This window comes from Mirounga leonina, unplaced genomic scaffold (genome assembly GCF_011800145.1).
Source record: "Mirounga leonina isolate KUSES-001 unplaced genomic scaffold, KU_Mleo_1.0 Mir_53, whole genome shotgun sequence".
Taxonomy (NCBI): domain Eukaryota; kingdom Metazoa; phylum Chordata; class Mammalia; order Carnivora; family Phocidae; genus Mirounga; species Mirounga leonina.
Window position 1 is genome coordinate 10,904,853 of NW_023270807.1, and position 23,042 is coordinate 10,927,894.

Here is a 23,042-nt window from a genome sequence, read left to right on the forward strand (position 1 = left end):
CTAGCAGAAAGGCAGTGGTGAAGGAGTAAAATGCGAGTAAGATTTTTGGTGCAGTTTGTATTCAGAGTGCACTGAATTTGTCAGTTTCCTGAGCACATTGTATCTTTTTAGGCAGTGTCTTTTTACTTCTTGTGCCTTCTTGGAATGTCCTACTGCTTGACATCTTTCTGACCATCCTTCAAAACCGTCAAAAACTCTTGGAATTTTTGCCCAGTCACTCTGTAAAAATAAGTTACACCCCCAGTGGTCCCATGGCACCTCTTTCATCCATTTGGGATAGCATGCTTTACCCTTTTGCAAGCATCACATTCTTCTGTGTGATGCTGGTAAGTTTTTTAACCTCTCAGAGCCTCAGTTTTCTAATGGGAATCATCATCATCTTCTTCTTTTGAGGATTAAATGAGTCAACATTTAGAACAGAGTCTGGCACACAGGAGTCTTTCAGTAAGTGCTAGTTGATACTGCTTGTTCCCAGCAGGCAGCACCGCAAGAGGACCAGGTCTTGGAATCCCTAGAACCTAGGACAGTAACCAATATGAAATAGGTTGTTTGGCAGATGTTTGCGGAATGAATCTAGTAGGGTGGATAACTGCTATATGTACTTAGTTGAAGATGTATTTAAGGCTAGCAGTATTGTGACAAAGTTACACATAAAATTCGTGACAGCCTTGTCTCACAGCTTGCACAGAGGGAACCAGGGTGTTTAAACTGGGGAAGAGATGACTTCTGGGGGAGAGACAGATGTACAGAATCAAGTAACAGCCGGATTCCTGTGTAGTGGCCAAAGCCCTGCAGTCTTTTTATTTTATTTATTTATTTTTTTAAAGATTTATTTATTTATTTATTGAGAGAGAGAGAATGACAGAGAGAGAGCATGAGAGGGGGGAGGGTCAGAGGGAGAAGCAGACTCCCTGCCGAGCAGGGAGCCCGATGCGGGACTCGATCCCGGGACTCCAGGATCATGACCTGAGCCGAAGGCAGTCGCTTAACCAACTGAGCCACCCAGGCGCCCCCCTGCAGTCTTTTTAAATCTCTGATGATGAGGGGAGGACTATGGGGGTGTGGAATGGGGTGGAATGGCTCATGTATGAGGCATGCATCTCAAGTTCAATGTGGAAAAAAGCCTAACAGTAAAAAGCCCCAAATATGTTCCTCTATTGCTCTGTTATCTTTGGGGTCTGTGGCTTACCTTTCTGGACTCCCCTGGAATTGGTAAATTCCATATCAGAATGGGTTCCTTGGTGAAATAGTAACTAGAGCCTGGAGGAAGAACTGACTGGTGTGGCAGGGAAGAAATACTTAATTTCTAGTTTAGACCTGAAATGTGGATTTTTAGGTCAAAGCAGGGGTTATGGGACTGGAGAGAAAATGATATTTGTAAACTGGAGTGGAGAATGGATTCACCAGAGTCTTGACTTGCTTCTTGAGGGCTGGATGAGGCCTATTTCACTCTCTTTTTCTAAGTATGCAAGACCTGGTACAAGGTAGGTGTTCAGGAAATGTTTTTTGAATGAATAAATAGATGATTGAGCTGTATCCTTTTGAGGAGGATGACAGCCAAACATTGGAGAGTACTTTTTGTTAATCACTGCCAAGTAGGGTTTCTCAGATTGGTCGGTACTCCCAGTTTATTGGGGTGGGGGAGGGTTTGTGTATAAGGAGATGTAGGATATCCTTCTGAGGGATTTCTTCTTAATTTTTTGCGTTTTGCCAATTCTGGTTTGTTGTTTATTATTATAGTAAACGAAGTTTTTGTACTTTTTTCCCCCCTTACCTAGGGTGTGTGTGTGTGTGTATGTGTGTGTGTGTGTGTATGTGTGTTTATGACTTTCTCCCTAGCAATCCTGTTAGAGTTAATTTAAATTTTGTCTTTTCTCACTTAGAATTTTGTGATGAATATATTGTTTTTCTTTGACAATTTTTTTAGGATGAAATTCTGAAAGCAGCGGTAATGAAATATGGAAAAAACCAGTGGTCTAGGATTGCCTCACTGCTGCATAGAAAATCAGCAAAGCAGTGCAAAGCCAGATGGTATGTACCACTTAATGAGTGGAAAGCAGAAAGCGACCTTAATTATGATGAGGAAGATGTCAGTTCTTTGAACCTTGCCAAAGAAAGCAGGCAGTGTGATGGAACAGAAAGTGCGACGGAGTGGGAGATGAGAATTTAGATTTAAGCCTTAGCTGTCACTTTTTTCCTTTGTGGTCTTAGGCAAGCCATTTTTCTATCCCCTCTTTCCTGTCCCTGTTTTCTCCCAATTGGGATAATAATACTTGGCCTTAACTGATGGAGATATGAGGTTCAAACAAGTTAATGTACTTGAGTGTTTTGTGAAGCATAAAATAAATTTACTTTTAGTAAATTTACTAAAGTAAATTTTAGTACTGTAAATGGATTGCGTTCCATAAACTTCCAAAAGTTTGTAAGTTGATTTAGAACTTACTTTCCCGAAGAAATTAATGATAAATAATGGTTAATTTTCTAGGCTAGCTCACAGTTAGCTGAGCTCCCTTATTAATACAGTTGAAATATTGTTTTTTTAAAGATTTTATTTATTTCAGAGAGAGGGCGAGAGAGAGAGAGAGAGAGAGCGAGCACGAGTGCAAGCATGAGCAATGGGAGGGGCAGAGGGAGAAGCAGACTTCCTGCTGAGCAGGGAGCCCAATGCGGGGCTTGATCCCAGAGCCCTGGGATCACGACCTGAGCCGAAGGCAGATGCTCAACCGACCGAGCCACCCAGGTGCCCTAATATAGTTGAAATATTGTATATTTGCTATTAAGCGCTTGGCATGAGTGATCTGGCCTCAGCCTTGACCCATGTGGTACTAGGATCATATTTTGGATTGTACAAGTGTGACTTAATTTCCTAGGCACCTGGGTGGGAGAAAGGATCAGAATGTAGAGGTTGGATCCCAAAGAGGAAGATGGTCCTCAGCCTGAAGAAGTTTTGATTTCTGCTTCTCTCAGTGGAGTTAAGCTCCTGCCCCAATATTTAGTAAGGCTTGTATCTTATTTGCCAGCTATGTAGACTGGATGGAAAAGGTGGGTTGGGTGGTGTGATAGGAAAGATAGAGGATGGCATAGTAGTTTTACTTAAAAACTCCAAATAAAGCGTATGATGTTGGAAAGCCATTTAATGAGTGTAAGTCAGATATATACTACTAGACAGATTTCCTAAAGGCTAGTGGTAAGCACTTGAGGATTCTGTTTTCTCATTCCCATTCCATGGAGAGAGGCAGCAATAAGAAGACAGGATTTGGGGTTCCAGTCCTGTTAACTACATTGACTTCAGGCAGGTAAACTCGAAGTAAACCAAGGTGTTGGGAACTGAATGGGAACTGAATCAAAGTATGAGACAGTGTTTTGAAAACTAGAAACACTAAAAATGTGAGGTGTTATTGTCTTATTTCAGGTAATTTCAAAGCCTCTAACAAAGTGTAGGATGAATGGAAATGATGAGAAAGAAGCCATATAATCATGTTTCAGTTAGTTTACCTTTTTCAAGCATTCTAGCCTTGCATAATTAAAATACAGTAGAATTTGGTGACTTAGAGAATATTGAGTGGGGTAAAGTTAGCCAAATAATGAACATTCTGTTGTGAACAAAGAACAGCTTTCATAATTGAAGGCTGAGAGTTAGCTTGTGTTTTTCAGACCTTAGAGGTTAGTATATCTAATGTGTAAGTAGGATATTCATGCTAGGTGACCAATCAATGTTTAAAATGGTATCTTTTTAATAGGTACGAGTGGCTGGATCCAAGCATTAAGAAAACAGAATGGTCCAGAGAAGAAGAAGAAAAACTCTTACACTTGGCCAAGTTGATGCCAACTCAGTGGAGGACCATTGCACCAATCATCGGAAGAACAGCTGCCCAGTGCTTGGAACACTATGAGTTTCTTTTGTAAGTCAATTTCCAAACGCAGTATTCAAATATATGTATATCTCCTGAATGAGACTGAATAAACTTTTAGCATGTTCTGTCTTTAAACATTTAGTTGCATCGGAGTAAAGCCAGAGGAGCTAAAGCTATTGAATTATATACTCTAAGGGTATACTATATTGATTAAAATTATATATTTGTTACTTTTTTTTTTTTTTAAGATTTTATTTATTTATTTGACAGAGAGAGACACAGCGAGAGAGGGAACACAAGCAGGGGGAGTGGGAGAGGGAGAAGCAGGCTTCTTGCGGAGCAGGGAGCCCGATGCAGGGCTCCATCCGAGGACCCTGGGATCATGACCTGAGCTGAAGGCAGATGCTTTAACCAACTGAACCACCCAGGCGCCCTTTGTTACATATTTTTTAAAAGAATAATTCGAACGTGTTAGACTAATCATATGTATTTATTCTAGAAAATCGGGGAAAAAGTAGTAAAAAAGCAAAAAATCACCCATAATCACGTTGCTGAGAGTTAGTCAGGACCTCTTGGTTCTTCGTTAAAAGATTTTTAATTTGTATAGTGTTCCTGCATTTGTGATTAAGGAGCTGCTTGGATTGTATTTCATAGTGAATGGAAACACTCATTGAAATTAGAATTTTAATACCATTTCTTTCAGGTGAAGCAATAGTAGAATCACTTTATTTTGTGAATGCGCATCTGTTGGTTTTTTTTTTTTATTGATTTACTTTCTTTTTTTTTTAAAGATTTTATTTATTCATTTGAGACACAGAGATAGAGAGAGAGAGAGCATGAGCAGGGAGAGAGGCAGAGGGAGAGGGAGAAGCAGGCTCCCCTCTGAGCAGGGAGCCCAATGCGGGGCTCGATGCAGGGCTCAATCCCAGGACGCTGGGATCATGACCTGAGCTGAAGGCAGACGCTTAACCATCTGAGCCACCCAGGCGCCCCCATCTGTTCGGTTTTTGAAAGAAAAGAGTGCTAGTGCTAGGAAACGTGGTTATTTCTAAGACTGAATGGTGTGATAGTGTGACTTAACTTCTCTGGGCCTTTTTCTAGGGATAAAGCTGCACAGAGAGACAATGAAGAGGAAACAACAGATGATCCACGAAAACTTAAACCTGGAGAAATAGATCCAAATCCAGAAACAAAACCAGCAAGGCCTGATCCAATTGATATGGATGAGGGTGAGTATATGCTGCTCAGGAATTTATTTCTTTGGTAACCATAGATTCCTCCAGTCTCGTTTTAACTCTTTGAGTTTCTTTCTAAGCTCCTCTGACTTTTTAGAACCCCAGTTCTGTCTGCAGTTATTATTCTCTTTCTAAATGTGTCCAGTCTTCTGTGACAAAGTAATTGCTCTTTCTGGACACTGTGTCTTTAGCTTTTGATTTTTTAATTCATGTAATAAATGAAGCAGCGTAATATACTACTAGACAAATTTCCTAAAGGCTAGTGGTAAGCACTTGAGGATTCTGTTTTCTCATTCCCATTCCATGGAGAGAGGCAGCAATAAGAAGACAGGATTTGGGGTTCCAGTCCTGTTAACAGCTTTGACTTCAGGCAGGTAATTTAATCTTTGTGAAAAGGCGGCACTGCACTACTATGAGGCTGACTTACAATCCCTTCTTCAGACCTCGAATCAAGAATCAGAGGAACTGGATTTTAGACTCAGCATCTGCCACTTACTAGCTCTTTGACCTTAGGCAAGTCATAATCTTTCTGAGATTTGATTCTCTTTCCTGCCAGATAGAGAGTAATAGTTATCTTACCCCACAGGGTTGTTGTGAAGCATTCAGTGAATATTTGTTGAGATTTAAAAATTTTAAAGTTTAAAGGTAGTGGTTTCCATCTGCATCATTGTCATTTGGTGAACTTTTAAAAACACAGGTACCAGGGCCTCTCCAGGAGATCTGAGTCAGTAAGCTGGAGTGTGGAGAGGGTAATTCTGGAATCTGAGTTTTTAAAAATTAATTAATTAATTTTAACAAAAAGCGTCTTTTTTTTTTTTTTAAGATTTTATTTATTTGACAGAGAGAGACACAGCGAGAGAAGGAACACAAGCAGGGGGAGTGGGAGAGGGAGAAGCAAGCTTCCCGCTGAGCAGGGAGCCCGATGCAGGGCTGGATCCCAGGACTCTGGGATCATGACCTGAGCCGAAGGCAGACGCTTAACGACTGAGCCACCCAGGCGCCCCTGAGTTTTTTTTTTTAAAGTTCCCTTGTGATTCCACCGGACAGCCTTATATAGGAATTGCTCTAAGGCATCAGTAATGAAATCTGTTTTACTCTGGGAGCCATGGAAATGTATTGGAAGAGAGAAATAGAGGGGAAGAAAGGTGTATCTAATGGAGATTGTCAGTTTCTTTATAATTAAATAGTTTTTGTAATGGTTTTTCACGATTGGTGCTGTGCCAGTTAGTTACGATAATGAAGGATGTAATTAAATTATTAAATTAAATTATATATTAAATATATATATTAAATATATATATATAAATATATATATAATAATATAATATATTAAATATATTAAATTAAAAATATAACCTGTTATATTTTACTTAGTTCTTCTCAACATTCCTGTGAAATAGGACTTGTTATTCTCTTTTTATAGATGGTAAATGTGCCCAGGGAGGGTAAATAAATTATCCAGGGTCACATAGCTAGCAAGTGGGCCTAGTTTTTAACTTCGGTTTTTCTGATTTCAAAACCCAAGCTATTACCATTATGCTCTGCTATATAATGATTACATTTATGGTTTTTCTCTTCTTAAGCAATACAGTGTGTGTCTCACATACCTTGCTTATGTTGGAGAACTTAGTTTTTCTTCTTTTTATTTTTGCAGATGAACTTGAGATGCTTTCTGAAGCTAGAGCCCGCCTGGCAAATACTCAGGGAAAGAAAGCCAAGAGGAAAGCAAGAGAGAAGCAATTGGAAGAAGCAAGGTATGGTTGTTTCCATCTATAGTTGAACAATTAGTCTGTGCATTTTTAGGCCCAGTAAAACTGATATATCAATTCTTTTGGGTGAGTAATAATTGGAATTGTCCAATTCCAATTATGCTAATATTCTTTAGTTCCTTTATATTTTGGAAAAATTTTTTAAAGTTTATTTTTTTAGTAATCTCTACACCCAGCATGGGGCTTGAACTCACAACCCCAAGATCAAGAGTCGCATTCTCCTCCAACTGAGCCAACCAGGCACCCCTGTACTTTGGAAAAGTCTTATTTTTCCCCTTAACCATTGTAGAATAGATACAGGGAAAAAAATGTATTTGAAAAGATGTTGTAAGAAGTAAAAGATGTTGGCAGAGGTAATGCCCAGATAGTCATTTGATATGTTAATTTGTTCTGTTAACATAGGAGAGCTTCATTTGTTATAGCCATCTTGGAGTCAGATGGCTAGAGGACACACAAGGCTGTGTGACTTCTGCATGACTGCCACTTAATCTTTTTGGTTAGTATTGTGCAGGTTGTGAAATAGGAAACTTGGCTGAATGTAGAAGGAGTTAATGAGGCTTGAACCAAATTTTAGGCTCTCAGAAATTTTCATTTAAAAAGTGAGTGGAGGGCGCCTGGGTGGCTCAGATGGTTAAGCGTCTGCCTTCGGCTCAGGTCATGATCTCAGGGTCCTGGGATCAAGTCCCGCATCGGGTTCCTTGCTCAGTGCAGAACCTGCTTCTCCCTCTCCCTCTGCCACTCCCTCTGCTTGTGCTCTTCTGTCTATCTCTCTGTCAAATAAATAAATAAAATCTTTTATTTGAGAGAGAGAATGAGAGAGAGAGAGCACATGAGAGGGGGGAGGGTCAGAGGGAGAAGCAGACTCCCTGCTGAGCAGGGAGCCTGATGCGGGACTTGATCTCGGGACTCCAGGATCATGACCTGAGCCGAAGGCAGTCGCTTAACCAACTGAGCCACCCAGGCGCCCTAAATAAAATCTTAAAAAAAAAAAAAAAAAAAAAGTGAGTGGAATTAAGTATTGCTGTCTGTTCAAGGTTTTCTCCATTTTCCCCTTCCTTTTTCCTTTTGGTTAGATCCATGATTGATATAATTTCTAATGGCCCAGAAACCAAGATGAAGTGGATAAAAGGAAAATATGAATTGTATAAGAGCTTATTAGCTTTTGGAATTCAGGCATTGGAATAACCTTCTCAGTCTTCACAGCTGCCTTTTTGGTCCCCATACTGGGAAGTGCTTCCTGACTTGATGACTAGGATGTGATAGTTTCCCTAGTAATGACTCTGAGGTTCCAGATCCTGGGATGGAGGATTCGTGCTTGAGGATGCTTGTTGGCATAGCTGGCGAGTCACTAGACCAAAATAGTTACTTAAGGGGGGTATGAATGGCCTGAAACAGTAAACCAAGAGGAGATGCTCAATTTTCTGCCCAGTTTCAGTCATTTTTCTCTTTTGTACACTATTTAAGATTAAGTAATGTGAGTAGGGTTGAAAAAAATTCACTTTTTCATTTTTGTCCATTGGTGTTTGGAGACCAAATATTTTGAGCCTTTTAGCCACGTAGATCGGGCCAAGGATGCTTCTCGCTGAGTATAACTGGTATTGCTTGCTTTAAATACTGTTCAGCAGATTTAAATCTGTACTATCTTGTAGATTTTCTTATAGAATCTATAAATCTTAATAACTTGTGTTGTACATGTATCTTAGATTAGATTGGTTTGTATGCAAAATACATTGCAGGCCTGTTTCCTTTTTTAATGCTAAATTACAGATCTGTTTTAAAACTTTTTTTTTTTTTAAAGATTTTATTTGACAGCACAAGCAGAGGGACAAGCAGGCTCCCCGCTGAGCAAGGAGACCGATGTGGGACTCGATCCCAGGACCCTGGGATCATGACCTGGGCTGAAGGCAACTGCTTAACAGACTGAGCCACCCAGGCGTCCCTGGGTGTTTTAAAGCTTTTTATTGATTATTGATTATAAAAGTAATACACTTTTCCTCCCGTGTTGTACTTTTTTCTCTTTGGGGGGAGTGGTTGATACGATGCTATATGGCTTGGTTTTATTCACTTAGCGTGATATTGTAAAGGTTTTCTGATGTCATTTGAAGTCTTTATTTCCCTTATTTAAAGAATGAAATTACTTTACTTTGTAAATGTGTCCTTGCAGGCCTTTCTTATAATGCAGAGCTGCGAAATAAGTCAAACAGAGAAAGACATGTATCATATGACCTCACTGATATGAGGAATTCTTTTTTTTTTTTTTTAAAGATTTTATTTATTTATTTGACAGAGAAAGACACAGCGAGAGAGGGAACACAAGCAGGGGGAGTGGGAGAGGGAGAAGCAGGCTTCCAGCTGAGCAGGGAGCCCGATGCGGGGCTCAATCCCAGGACCCTGGGATTATGACCTGGGCCGAAGGCAGACGCTTAACGACTGAGCCACCCAGGCGCCCCTGATATGAGGAATTCTTAATCTCAGTAAACAAACTGAGGGTTGCTGGAGTGGGGGGTGGGGTGGGAGGATGGGTTAGCCTGGTGATGGGTATTGAGGAGGGCACGTTCTGCATGGAGCACTGGGTGTTATGCACAAACAATGAATCATGGAACACTACATCTAAAACTAATGTTGTAATGTATGGGGATTAACATAACAATAAATAATAATTAAAAAAATAATGCAGAGCTGCATTTATGTGTATACATACACACATAGTAATATTTGTATAAAATTGGATCATATTGTATATGCTGTTTTGATGAGAAGTTAGCTGTTAATCTTATTGAAGTTCCCTTGTAAGCCATGAAATCATCTTTCTCTTGCTGCTTTCAAGATTTTCTCCTTGTCTTTGGCTTTTAGCATTTTTAGCATGATGTTTCTGTTTGCGGATTTCTTTTTTATCTGACCTGGAGTTTGTTGATTGTTCTGGATGTGTAGGGTCAGTAAATTTGCGGAATTTTCAGCCATTATTTCTTTGAATATTTTATTCTCCTTTTTCTCTCTTTTTGGTATTCCTATTGTGCATATGTTGGTTCACTTAATGATGCCCCATATTTCTGTGAGGCTCTGTTCCTGTTTCATTTTCTCTTTTTTTCCAGATTGTATACCCATCTCTCCATAAGTTCACTAGTTCTTTTGTAGGTTCACACCTACTGTTGAGCCCCTCTAGTGAAGTTTTCCTTTTAGCTTTATACTTTTCAACTCCACAGTTTGTATATGGTTAAGTTATTTCTGTCTCTTTACTGATTTTCATCATACCTTCCTTTGCTTTTTTAATCACAGTTTCCTTTTGTTTTTTGTTGAAGTCTGTCTACTAAATCTGACATCTGGTTGTTCTCACTGGCAGTTTCTGTTGCCATCTGTTGCCAGCTTTTTTCTGGTGTATGGGTCATGCTTTCCTGTTTCTTTGCGTGTCTCAAATTTTTTTGTTGGGAACTGGACACTTTAGATGATACATTGGAGCAATTCTGGGTACCATGTTCTCCCTACCCCCAACTTATTATATTATTTGTTTGCTTGTTTAGTGACTGTGGGTTATTTTAGTGAAGTCTCTTCTCTCCTTCCCTCTCCTCAGAAATGTAAAGCCTCTGATGTTGCTCCTCATGGAGGCTGCGGTCTTGGGTATGCCCACAGTCACCCTGGGATGATGTGGTTTTGACCATACTTTGACATCTTTTTCCCTGGCTACACCCAGTTTTTAAACTCTACTAATTGCCAGCTGATTGCTGTATTGTTTCCAACAATGTCGTGGGGCACAAATTGTTCCACAAACTGATCCAATTAAACCTGGGCTCCTTTGAAGGGGTAGTTTCAGAACTAACCTTCAGGTCAGGTATTTGTTCTGACCCCAGGAAGGCCCTCCCATTTATTTCTTTCTTTGTTTCTCTCTGGCAAACTAGTGGGCCTATAGTTTAGCCTGTATCTTCAGTGAATCTACCAGTTTCTTCCCAGTTACCTTTCACAAGTTCCACTGTTTTTGAGAGTACCTTTAGGCTTGAACATTTTCTCCATACTCTAGCAAATGAAGTCAGTTTCTTTTGGGGGAGAATTGGAGTTCTCTGTTCTACGCCTGTGCTCTGGTGTGTTTGTCTTTGAATGACATCCCCACCGTAGGAGCTGAGTGCTAGGTGTAGGCAGCAACCGCAGGTCTCCATGGCTTGCTTCTCCTACTGTGGAAGCCTCATCCCTCAAGCTGGGACAAGGACTACTTACTGGAGCACCAATATTCTTAACAGCATTGTCCCAAGGTAGAGCTTCTATTTGGGCAGAAGAAGGAAGTGGCCCTGGTCTGGGCAACTCTTGTTGGAATTTAGCCTCTGCAACAGGTGTCTGGAGGCAGGATGGGAATTGCTGATGTTCTGCCCCTCCTGGAATGAAAGCACTCCTGTTGGGAACTAGAGTGGTGTGGGCGAGAGAACCCTGTGTTTTTGGCTGCATCAGCGTGGAGTAGAGTTTCTATCTCCCAGACCTGAGAGGGGGTAAGAGAAGAGAAAGTGGGTCTTAATTCAGCTACCACACTTTTTTTAAACTGAATTTTGCTAGATTGGGGTGCAGGGGTGTAAGAGCACCCAGCTCCGGGGGGGTCCCAAACAGACCGGGTTTGGCCACTTGCTGCCAACAAAATTCCAAAGGCAGAGAGATGAGTGGTGGTGAATCACGAAAGGAATGTATTTTGGTGAGGCCACCACCGGGGAGACCACGGACTAACATCTCAAAGACTGTCTCCAAAGTGCCGAAAATATTTCCAGGTTTATATAAGGAAAATGTGGGACAAAGGTCAGTGGGTACGTGCAGGTGGGCCGGAAAGGGCAGGTGGATCGCTGTCTAGGAGTCACTGACACAGGGTCTCGCTGGCTCAGGGCAGTCTTTATTGCTTGAGGGGGGGTTGCTTTGCCTGCAGGGTCTTTTGTCTGAGTTAAAAGATAAGCTGGAAAGAACTTAATCAATTAGGAAGTACAGACTGAGGGGCGCCTGGGTGGCTCAGTCGTTAAGTGCCTGCCTTCAGCTCGAGCCATGATTCCAGGGTTCTCGGATTGAGCCCCACGTCGGGCTCCCTGCTCAGCGAGAAGCCTGCTTCTCCCTCTCCCACTCCCCCTGCTTGTGTTCCCTCTCTTGCTGTGTCTTTCTCTGTCAAATAAATAAAATCTCAAACAAAAACAAAAACATAAGAGCAACTTCCAGCATGAGGCTCTGCATACTGATTTTCCCCCATTAATACTGTAAATAGCTTTTCTCATCATTAAATCATTAAAATTATAGCATTACGGGAAAGTACAAAAAAGTAAAGATGAAATGAAATTCCAACCTCCAGTGATAATTACTGTTAATATTTTGGTAGACATGTTTCACATCTTATATGCATAGGTTCACTGATAGATATGCATATAATTTTTTACATGTTGCTCTGTAACATGTGAATTTGGTAACATTTTTGACATACCAATATGTCTTGAGCATCTTTCTGTGGCAGAGTAGATTTACAGATTTTTTTTTTTTAAGGTTATACAGATGGCTGTATAATATCCTATCTTATAGCTATGCTGTAAATGCTCTTAACTAATTTCTTACTATTGGATGTCTAGATTGTGTCCAGTTATCAGCTAATGAACAGGGCTTGGTGAAGTCGTGTAGCTAAGGCCTTGTTCATGGTATTTATTTCTTTAGGCTAAAGGCTGAGGAGTGAAATTGTTGGGTTAAAAAATGTGAGAAACTTTAGGGGTTTTAATGTATATTTCCAAATTCTCTTTGGGGAAGCTTTACCAATTTACTTTCCATTACCAGTGTGGGTGATTGTCCACTTTTTGCATGGCTTGCCATTAAAACAAAACAAAAAAACTGAAGACTACTAATGAGATATGCAGAATTGGTACTTGATTTAATTTGTGATTCTTAGCTAAGTATACCTTTTATTATTTTGGCTATTTGCATCTTTTTCCTTAATGAACTATTTATTTCCTTCTTTTTATCCCCCCTTAGGATACATTAAAAAAAACCCGAAAACCTGCATAGATTCTTTATATCTAACCATTGCCAATATTAATTGCAAATGTTTTTCCTGTTATTTGCCTGTTAATTTTGTTTCATGATTTAATAAAAATAGTGGTATAGAGATATAAAATTTAAAATTCAAAGCTGTTGGGGCAGCCGCCTGGCTCAGTTGGTAGAACATTCAACTTGATCTCGGGGTCGTGAGTTCAAGCCCCACATTGGGTGTAGAAATTACTTAAAATAAAATGTTAAAAAAAAAAATGCAAAGCTGTTGATCTTTACCTTTGCCCTTTGTTTAATTTATATCAAGTGAATACATTCCCATCCAGAGACCAGACACATATTTACTTGTAGTTCCTTTTAGTTTTTCTTTTTGCTTGTGTGTGTAACCTTTAAATCAGAAGGGGAATTCCAATCTCCAGTGTTTTGGTGAATGGTGTGAGGTGAGGATTTAAATAAATATTTCTTCCCCAAATAACCAGATAGTTTTCTTCACTCTATTTCTTCATAAAATTACATGGTATGTGATTTTGAAAGTGATCTTGGGTTCGTTTTCTTCAGGCGCCTTGCAGCCCTCCAAAAGAGAAGAGAACTTCGAGCAGCTGGTATAGAAATTCAGAAGAAGAGAAAAAAGAAGAGAGGAGTTGATTATAATGCTGAAATCCCGTTTGAAAAAAAGCCTGCTCTTGGTTTCTATGATACTTCTGAGGAAAACTACCAGGCTCTTGATGCAGATTTCAGAAAATTAAGACAACAGGATCTTGATGGGGAACTAAGATCGTAAGTCACCTTTCTGATTTTGAAAATGAAAAAGTATAGTAGGAATTTTATGGAGGGCCATGTACTATTCTTGTCAGAGCCAGATTTTTATTATGTAGGACAATGTGGCCTACATAGTGTTTTTATTTATTTACTGGATTCACCTTTCTGAGAAAACCAGTGACCCTTGCTGTCATGTTTCTGGCACAAAAGGGTGTTTGCATCTCTTGAAATGTCAGCACTTGGCTCTGGTGTACTGTCTGCTCACTGAGTCACCATCTTAACGTTTATGTACGTTTGTGAGCGGGTTAGTTATTTCACTAATGGCCTGAGGAATCTGTCCAAATTGGATGTTTCTTTTTGTCTTTCCTAGTGAAAATTTTATCTTGTTTCTCTTAGAATGAAATTAAAAGAAAAAAGTTACTGATGCATACTTAAATCTTTTTAACTAATGGGGATAAGTGTGTTTGTAAAATGTTTGTCTAAGGGTGCAGAGGATTTTGCCTATTTTTAGGGATTTTTAGGGTTTCTCCATTCTTGCATCTGAATATCGTGGGGAGAACCTTTTCCGATTGTCAAGAGAGTTTTGGTTTTCTGCTCCCTCACTGACCTTCCATTTTTGTTGACATGGATTGGTACTAAATGACAGATGTCAGGCACTGTGAAACAGGATTTTCTTGGATGTACTCCATTAAATTTATTTCTCAAATTAAAACCTTGTTTTAGGTAGCCTGTGCAAATGAAGAGGTTGAAGTGGGAGCGGATCGTCTGGAAGGGGCAGGCTAGATGGGGAAGAGGCTGACATGCAGACCGGGAGGAGGCATTCTTGGAGCTTTCAAAGGTGGCCTTGAGCCTGGTGTTCATAATTAATTGTCAGGACTTAAATATCCTTTAAAAAAATTTGTGAATTAAAAAGAATCATAATGGAAAAAAAGAATCATAACGAACTATTGAACAGATATTTTCAAAGATTTGTTTATTTAAGAGAGAGAGTGGGAGCAGGAACCAAGGGAGAGGGACAAGCTGACTCCCCACTGAGTGTGGACCCCTATGAGGGGCTTGATCCCACAACCCCGAGATCATGCATGACCTGAGCCGAAATCAAGAGTCAGATGCTCAACTGACCGCACCATCCAGGTGCCCCAAAGAACAGTTTTAAAGGGAAATTTAAAAATTTAGTGTTTTAATCCCATCCTGTTCATATAATTATTTCCCATTTTGTATGCTTGTCAACCTTCATTTTCATATGTGCACACACATACTTTTATAAGAGTATTATCATGATGTAGGAGTAGTTTTGTTTTCATTTTGAAATTATACATAACATTTTGTTTATCATCATAGTCTTTATATAGGCTTAATGTTTGGTACATAGTTAGTACTGTATTTTTATTTTCTTAATAATTCTATTGCTATTCTAAGCTGCATTCCTCTTGAATATAGTGGGTAAGTGATGGTGTAGGGCACAACTTAATGTATTTGGATTTTGTCTTTTTATCAGTAATTTTTTTAGGAATGGAATTATTTTGTTCAAAGTGTATGAGTATTTATATGGCTTTTACTGTTATTGATTATATGTAACTTTACAAAATCTCTTACTTACTTTGATTCATGATAGTGAAAAAGAAGGAAGGGACAGAAAAAAAGACAAGCAACATTTGAAAAGGAAAAAAGAATCTGATCTACCATCAGCTATTCTTCAGACTAGTGGTGTTTCTGAATTTACTAAAAAGAGAAGCAAACTAGTACTTCCTGCCCCTCAGGTAATCTGTTAATTCAGTTTTTCATTGTGTGAACTCCTATCTTTATCATTTATTTAGCAAGCACATGTTTGAGGGTTTATGTGCCAGGTTTTTGCTAGGTGTTGGGTGCCCTTAAGAAGTTCACAGTGTAATAGGTGAGCCACATAAAAATAAGTCCTTGTGATATAGTATGGTAAATAAGTAACAACTTCTCTGTATAAATTATATCAGGCCTTAAACTGTTCCTGTGATGGTTTGTCAGCTCTTAGCAATTTGCAAACAGGTTAGGGCTCCTGGCCTCTTATTGTAGCTGACTAGCATAAAGGTGATATTTGGCTTTGTAGACTTTAGGCTGCTTTCTTTTTTAAAGATTTTATTTATTTATTTGAGAGAGAGAGTGCATGCTCGTGTGAGTATGAGTTGGGGGAGGGGCAGAGTAGGAGGTAGAGGGACAAGCGGACTCTGTGCTGAGCGCAGAGCCTGATATGGGGTCCTTCTCATGACCCTGAGATCATGACCTGAACTGAAAGTAAGAGTTGGAGGCTTTAACCTACTGTGGCATGCAGGCGTCCCCCCCTTTTTATTTAAAGTAGGCTCCAAGATCAATGTGGAGTCCAGTGCTGCCCAGCATGGAGCCCAATGCCAGGCTTGAGCTCACCTGAAATCAAAACCTGGGCTGAGATCAGGAGTCAGGCACTTAACCGACTGAGCCACCCAGGCACCCCCTAGGCTGCTTTCTTATAGGGAACGTTTTGTTGTGTCATACTTCTCTTTTTGAGACAACAGTGTGAAAATTAATGTGGGAGTTGTGGAGAAGAGAGAAAGAAACATATCCTCATTCAGCTTATCCACGCTCTCTTCCTTTGACTTAATTTTAGTTGGTCAAAACTATGGGAGTTCTGAATAAGCTCTTGTTTTATTTTGAGTAGTACAGCTCCGTAGAATTGGATGGTTTAATGGAGCAGACGGATGGAGCTAGGGGGACAGAAGAGCTTCTTTCTCCAAATGATGTGCTGGCTGCATCAACACAAAATTCTTGGGTATAAACATGACATCAATTTGTCAGATGTCATTCCAAGTAGTGATATTTCTTTCTTTTTTTTTTTTTTTTTTAAAGATTTTATTTATTTATTTGAGAGAGAGAATGAGACAGAGAGAGAGAGCATGAGAGGGGGGAGGATCAGAGGGAGAAGCAGACTCCCTGCTGAGCAGGGAGTCCGATGCGGGACTCGATCCTGGGACTCCAGGATCATGACCTGAGCCGAAGGCAGTCGCTTAACCAACTGAGCCACCCAGGCGCCCCCAAGTAGTGATATTTCTTAAATTAAGAGTTTGCCTGTAACTTTTTTTCTTAGTTCTCCTTAGGATGCTTATTTTTGTAAAATTACCAAGGGTAATGCCTTTTGATTTTTCTCAAGGGATCTTGTGGCTCAGTGGATTGATTTTTTAAAAAGATTTTATGTATGTATGTATGTATGTATTTATTTAATTATTTTAAAGATTTTATTTATTTATTTGACAGAGAGACACAGCGAGAGAGGGAACACAAGCAGGGGGAGTGGGGGAGGGAGAAGCAGGCTTCCTGCTGAGCAGGGAGCCCAACGTGGGGCTTGATCCCAGGACCCCGGGATCATGACCTGAGCTGAAGGCAGACGCCCAATGACTGAGCCACCCAGGTGCCCCTAAAGATTTTATTTATTTATTTGACACACAGAGGGGGCAGGGGAGAGAGCAAGCACAAGCAGGGGGAGCGGCAGGCAAAGGGAGAAGCAGGGTCCCCCCTGAGCAAGGAGCCCGATGTGGGGCTCCATCCCGGGACCCTGGGATCACGACCTGAGCGGAATGCAGCCTCTTAACTGACTGAGCCACCCAGATTCCTCTGGGCTCTGATTTTTTTTTTTTTTTAAAGATTTCATTTACTTATTTGACAGAGAGAGATAGCAAGAGAGGGAGCACAAGCAGGGGAGTGGGATCATGACCTGAACCAAAGGCAGACACCTAAGGACTGAGCCACCCAGGCACCCTTGGACTCTGATATTTTAATTGGCTTTCAGTCCACTCCCCCTTTGATAGTTTTATACAAACACGATTATTTTATGTTCTTGGTTTATTAATGTTAGTTGGTTTGAAAGAATTTCGTTATGGAAATAAAAGACTTTACAGCTTGATAGTATATCATACATGGAATTTTTCCCCATATTATATAGGGTAGACTGTTAAAAACTTTATCATAGAAATTTTCAAATCCACAAATAGTAAAGAAAGTAGTACCCCTGTGTACTCATCACACAGCTTCAGCAATTCATCTTTCCAGAATGTGGAAGTTTGAAGCTATGTTATTCTCTGGTTAAAATACTGCTGTATGGTGATAACTGTATCTTTTTAGATTTCAGATGCAGAACTCCAGGAGGTTGTGAAAGTAGGCCAAGCAAGTGAAATTGCACGTCAGACTGCTGAGGAATCTGGCATAACAAACTCTGCCTCCAGTACTCTTTTGTCTGAGTACAATGTCACCAACAACAGCATCGCTCTTAGAACACCTCGCACACCAGCTTCCCAGGATAGAATTCTGCAGGTACGCTGTCATGTAGTAGTGTGAGTCTTTCATCTTGTCCTTGAAAGTGTTACGAAGGAGGACAGTATGAGATTTGGTGTGTTTCTTTTAGGGTAAACAGTTTAAAACTGAGTCCTGAATGCATAGATTCTAGAGATTTTATTAGGGAAGCTCAATTAGCAGATTAATTTACATGGTTTCATTTCTACATTTATCAATTCATAGGTTTTTTTTTTTTTTTTTTAAAGATTTTTTTTATTTTTATTTATTTGAGACAGAGAGAATGAGATACAGAGAGCATGAGAGGGAGGAGGGTCAGAGGGAGAAGCAGACTCCCTGCTGAGCAGGGAGCCCGATGCGGGACTCGATCCCGGGACTCCAGGATCATGACCTGAGCCGAAGGCAGTCGTTTAACCAACTGAGCCACCCAGGCGCCCCATAGGTTTTTTTTTTCGAAGCCAGCTCTTCCTCCTTCATTAATCTTTAGTATCTGTTACTAAAGCACAACGTTTCAAAATTTCATATTGCTTAGCAATCCTAGAAAGCAGATGTATGTAGTCTGGTTTTTTTTTTTTTTTTAATTTTAGTTAACATATAGTCAGTATTGGTTTCAGGAGTTGTAGTAGTGATTTTTAAAACTTCTTGCATTTCTGTACTTAGCTTGGAACAGGCTGCCATCAGTACTGTTCTCCTCTCTCCTAAACACATGGGATGTACAGCTCTGTGTGTTCTTAGGGAGTTTATATGCCAGAGGATAGCTACACCTAATAAAATACTTGATCACCCTTACATCTCATTTCTTCTTCTCTGATAGTCAGAAATATAATTTTATTTTACTTTATTTTTATTTTTATTTATTTATTTATTTTTAAAGATTTTATTTATTTATTTAACAGAGAGAGACACAGTGAGAGAGGGAACATAAGCAGGGGGAGTGGGGGAGGGAGAAGCAGGCTTCCCGCCGAGCAGGGAGCCCGATGTGGGACTCGATCCCAGGATTCTGGGATCATGACCTGAGCCGAAGGCAGACGCTTAACGACTGAGCCACCCAGGCGCCCACTTTATTTTTATTTTTAGAGAGCGAGTGCACACAAGTGGGGTATGGAGGGGCAGAGTGGTGGGGTCGGGGAGAGAATCTTAAGCCTGATGCAGGGCTCAATCCCACGACCCTGAGATCATGACCAGAGTTGAAATCAAGAGTCGGATGCCTAACTGTGCCACCCAGGCACCCCCAGAAATGTAATTTTAAGGTATTGATTTGGAGTCACGTAGTTCCTGTAAACTTAGTAAGAGAAACAGTTGTGCTCCTCATTGCTTGCTGTCTAGAGACACCAGTTACAACTCTTTGTTTTTATCACATTATTGCTAGGACACTTGTTACTTATTGATTTATTTTTAGTTTTAGCCATTTTTCCACTTGGGAATTTGAACATTTGGCTCTCACACCCTCTTCCTGTACCATGCATTGTATGAACTCTTTACATTACCTCATACTCTGTTACGGTTATATCATAATTTTGGTTAGCTCTGTATTCGTTGTTTACTTTATGACTGTGTAAACCATATTGCTGAGCCTACAAAGTGCCTTATAATTACTATACTGCACATTATTAGGTTTTTCTTTGAGTTAATGCTTATTCAGATGCTAAATTTTCTGATTACTTAGCAGGAATTTAACTCTAGACTTGACACTATCTCTGTAAATCTCCTGTAATGTGATCAAATTTTAGATATTTTTAGCTTTTTGACAAAGTCTTTCCCAGAATTTGTGGACATTCTATTCTGGACTGATTACTCTTTAGATCTTATTTACAGCTTGTTCTCTTGATTTCCTGGCATCCTAGAAAGTCCCATGGATTGCCTTTTCCCTGGCTCCCATGCCTTTGGTTTTCTTGGTTTATGCGCTTGTTAGTGAAGCATATTCTTTAGTAACTTTCTGAGGATGGGTTCATGGCAGATGGAATTTTTAAGACCTTGCATATCTATAAATTACTGTTCTAGCTTCTTAACTGATTGATAGTATAACTGGGTATAGAATTCCAGATTGAAGTCTTTTTTCTTTTCTTTTTTCCCCCCTTTTTAAGGAAGCTCTATGTCCAACGTGGGGCTTGAACTCATGACCCTGAGATCAAGAGTTGCGTGCTCCATTGAGTGAGTCAGCCAGGCACTCCCATATTGAAATGGTTTTTATTTACAGTTTTGAAGGCAGTGCTCCAACATCTTCTGGCTTCTGTTATAGCTTCTGTTACAGCTATTGAGATCACCTGTGCCATTTAGGTTGTTAATAGCAAACCCCTTTTTCTCGTCCTCTGGAAGCTTACATGACCTTCTCTTTTTCACATGCATATTTTTTTGGTGTGGGTCTATTTTCAGTCACTGTGCTAGGTACTTGGTGGATCTTTTCCTTCTGGAGACTGACTCATGGCCTTCGATTCTGGGACATTATTTTGAAAATTTTTGTTTCCTCCTTTCATTGGTCCGTTCCTTTTTATGAACCTCAAATTTTCTTATTCCTCTCTGGTTTTCTATTTTAATGGACCTTTTGATTTATTGGTAGGAGATTTTCTGAATTTTATCTTTGTTCAGTTTTTACTAACACATTTTAATTTTTTTTATTTTTTAAAGATTTTATTTATTTGACAGAGATAGCGAGAGAGGGAACACAAGCAGGGGGAGCAGGAGAGGGAGAAGCAAGCTTCCTCCGGAGCAGAGAGCCCAATGCGGGGCTCGATCCCAGAACCCTGGGATCATGACCTGACCCGAAGGCAGACGCTTAACGACTGAGCCACCCAGGCGCCCCTACTATCACATTTTTAATTTCTAAGAGCTCTTTTTAAAAATGTGTTCAGGGGCGCCTGGGTGGCTCAGTTGGTTAAGCGACTGCCTTCAGCTCAGGTCATGATCCCAGGGTCCTGGGATCGAGCCCCGCATCGGGCTCCCTGCTCAGCTGGAAGCCTGCTTCTTCCTCTCCCACTCCCCCTGTTTGTGTTCCCTCTCACGCTGTCTCTCTCTCTCTCTCTCCCTGTCAATTAAATAAATAAATAAAATCTTTAAAAAAAAATGTGTTCAATTTTTAAGTATCTTATTTAATGAATATTTTGTTTTCTTTCTCTGAGGCTATTAATGATGGTTTTGTTTTGTTCTGATAAGTTTTCTTTTCCCTGCATAGTATTTAAGTTTCTTTTGTTCTCTCTTTTTCATATTGGCTGTTTCCTCAAATATCTTTTTTTTTTTTTTTTATTTAAAGATTTTATTTATTTATTTGAGAGAGAGAGACAGAGAGCATGAGAGGGAGGAAGGCCAGAGGGAGAAGCAGACTCCCTGCTGAGCAGGGAGCCCGATGCGGGACTCGATCCCGGGACTCCAGGATCATGACCTGAGCTGAAGGCAGTCGCTCAACCAACTGAGCCACCCAGGCGCCCTCCTCAAATATCTTCTAATCTTTAGCTCTCTGCCTGCATCTGCTTATATCTAGGGGTTAAGGGCAGGGCAATTAAAAGTAGACTAGAAGCTCCTTGGGTATGGGTAAGGCCTCCTTGATTCCAGGCTGAACTGGCTGGGGGTTTCATTGGCAAATTCTTTTTTTTTTTTTTTTTTTTTAAAGATTTATTTATTTGTTTTAGAGAGAGCTCATGCACACAGGGGGAGGAGCAAAGGGAGAGGGAGAGAATCTCAAACAGATTTCCCACGGAGCATGGGACCAAATGTGGGCCTTAATCTCATGACCCTGAGATCATGACCTGAGCCGAAATCAAGAGTCGGATGCTCAACCAACTGAGCCATCCAGGCGCCCATCACTGGCAAATTCTTGATGTCAATATTTCTACATCTTTTTTTTGGGGGTTGATTTAATCAGATTCCTGAGAGAAGTGGCTTCCAGTCTCCTGCCCAGAGGTATAAAGCTGGCCAGCCTTTTGGGAGCCTAGTTGGGGAAAAATGTTTTGTATTTGGACTAGCAAAAAGAACACACACAGGACTTTGATAATGTGAAATTCAAGGTTCTTTCCATGAATATGAACAACAGAGTAATGGAATAAGTCTTTCTCTGGTTATTGTCTTTTTGCCCCAGAACTTACCGGCTTAAAACATTTCATTGTGCTAATGATCTCTGTTGGTCAGGGATTTGGACACGGCACACAAAAGAATGGCTTGTCTCTGTTCCATGATGTCTAGGGCCTCAGCTAAGAAGACTCAACATTTGGGGGTATCTTGACACATACGGGCTTGAATCATCTTTCCATGTCTGGTAGTTGATGCTGGCTGTGGGTTAGGTCCTTACCTGGGAATGGGGAGTACATCTGCTGTGGCCTCTCTATGGCTTGGGCTTTCTTTCAGCATGTGGCCTCAGAACAGTTGAACTTCTCCCATGGTGTCTCCAGGCTCCAATGGGGATGTTGTAGTGAGCGTGGTGGAAAGGTGTGTTTTTGCTTACCCTGCCTTGGAAGTCAAGCAGTGTCACTTTGCTGCATTTTGTTAGTTGCAGGTAATTCACGAGGCTACCTGGATTCAAAAGGAGGGGACATAGACCTCCACCTCTTGATGGGAGGCGTAATCAAGGTTGGATCCTAAGAAGAGCACATGAGATGAGAGATACGGCTATGACTATCTTGAAAAATGTAGTCTCTCACAGGGCTGGAGTTGGGGATGAGGAGATTGTGGGTGCAGTCATAGTAGTGAGTGTAGAGTTGTGGTAGAGGCGCTAAAGAGAGCATTGTCAGACCTACCTAAAGAGAACAGCAAGACTTCAGAAAGGAACCTGCTCTCATGAATTTTCTCAGGAAATGGATAGACGAGTTAGTGGTATCTTAACTTCTCAGTAGAAAAAACTGAGACTCAGGGGCTAATGAAGACTGAATAGAGTTAGTGATAAAGCCAGACTAAAATCTGGGTGTTCTGGGGGCGCCTGGGTGGTTCAGTCAGTTAAGCGTCTGACTCTTGATTTTTGGCTCAGGTCATGATCTCAGAGTCGTGAGGTTGAGCCATGTGTTGGGCTCCGTGTGGAGTGTGGAGCCTGCTGAAGATTCTTTCTCTCTGCCTTTGCCCTTATCCTCTCCCCTGCTCATGTGTGTGTACACGCTCGTGCTCTCTCTCTCTCTCTCAGAAAAACAAAAAAACAAAAAAACAACTGGGTGTTCTGACATTTAGCC

General features: G+C 40.5%; 1 protein-coding gene across 2 annotated transcripts in view; it reads left to right on the plus strand.

Annotated features, from left to right (window-relative positions):
• CDC5L (cell division cycle 5 like) overlaps window positions 1-23,042 on the plus strand; it is a 47,576-nt gene that overhangs the window by 961 nt on the left and 23,573 nt on the right. For both annotated transcript variants that reach the window (XM_034991584.1, XM_034991585.1), the window contains exons 2-8: window positions 1,928-2,031; window positions 3,741-3,902; window positions 4,956-5,083; window positions 6,744-6,843; window positions 13,402-13,620; window positions 15,218-15,362; window positions 17,728-17,916. In XM_034991584.1, the coding sequence (XP_034847475.1) occupies window positions 1,928-2,031; window positions 3,741-3,902; window positions 4,956-5,083; window positions 6,744-6,843; window positions 13,402-13,620; window positions 15,218-15,362; window positions 17,728-17,916 (1,047 nt within the window). The remainder of the gene's footprint in view (window positions 1-1,927; window positions 2,032-3,740; window positions 3,903-4,955; window positions 5,084-6,743; window positions 6,844-13,401; window positions 13,621-15,217; window positions 15,363-17,727; window positions 17,917-23,042) is intronic.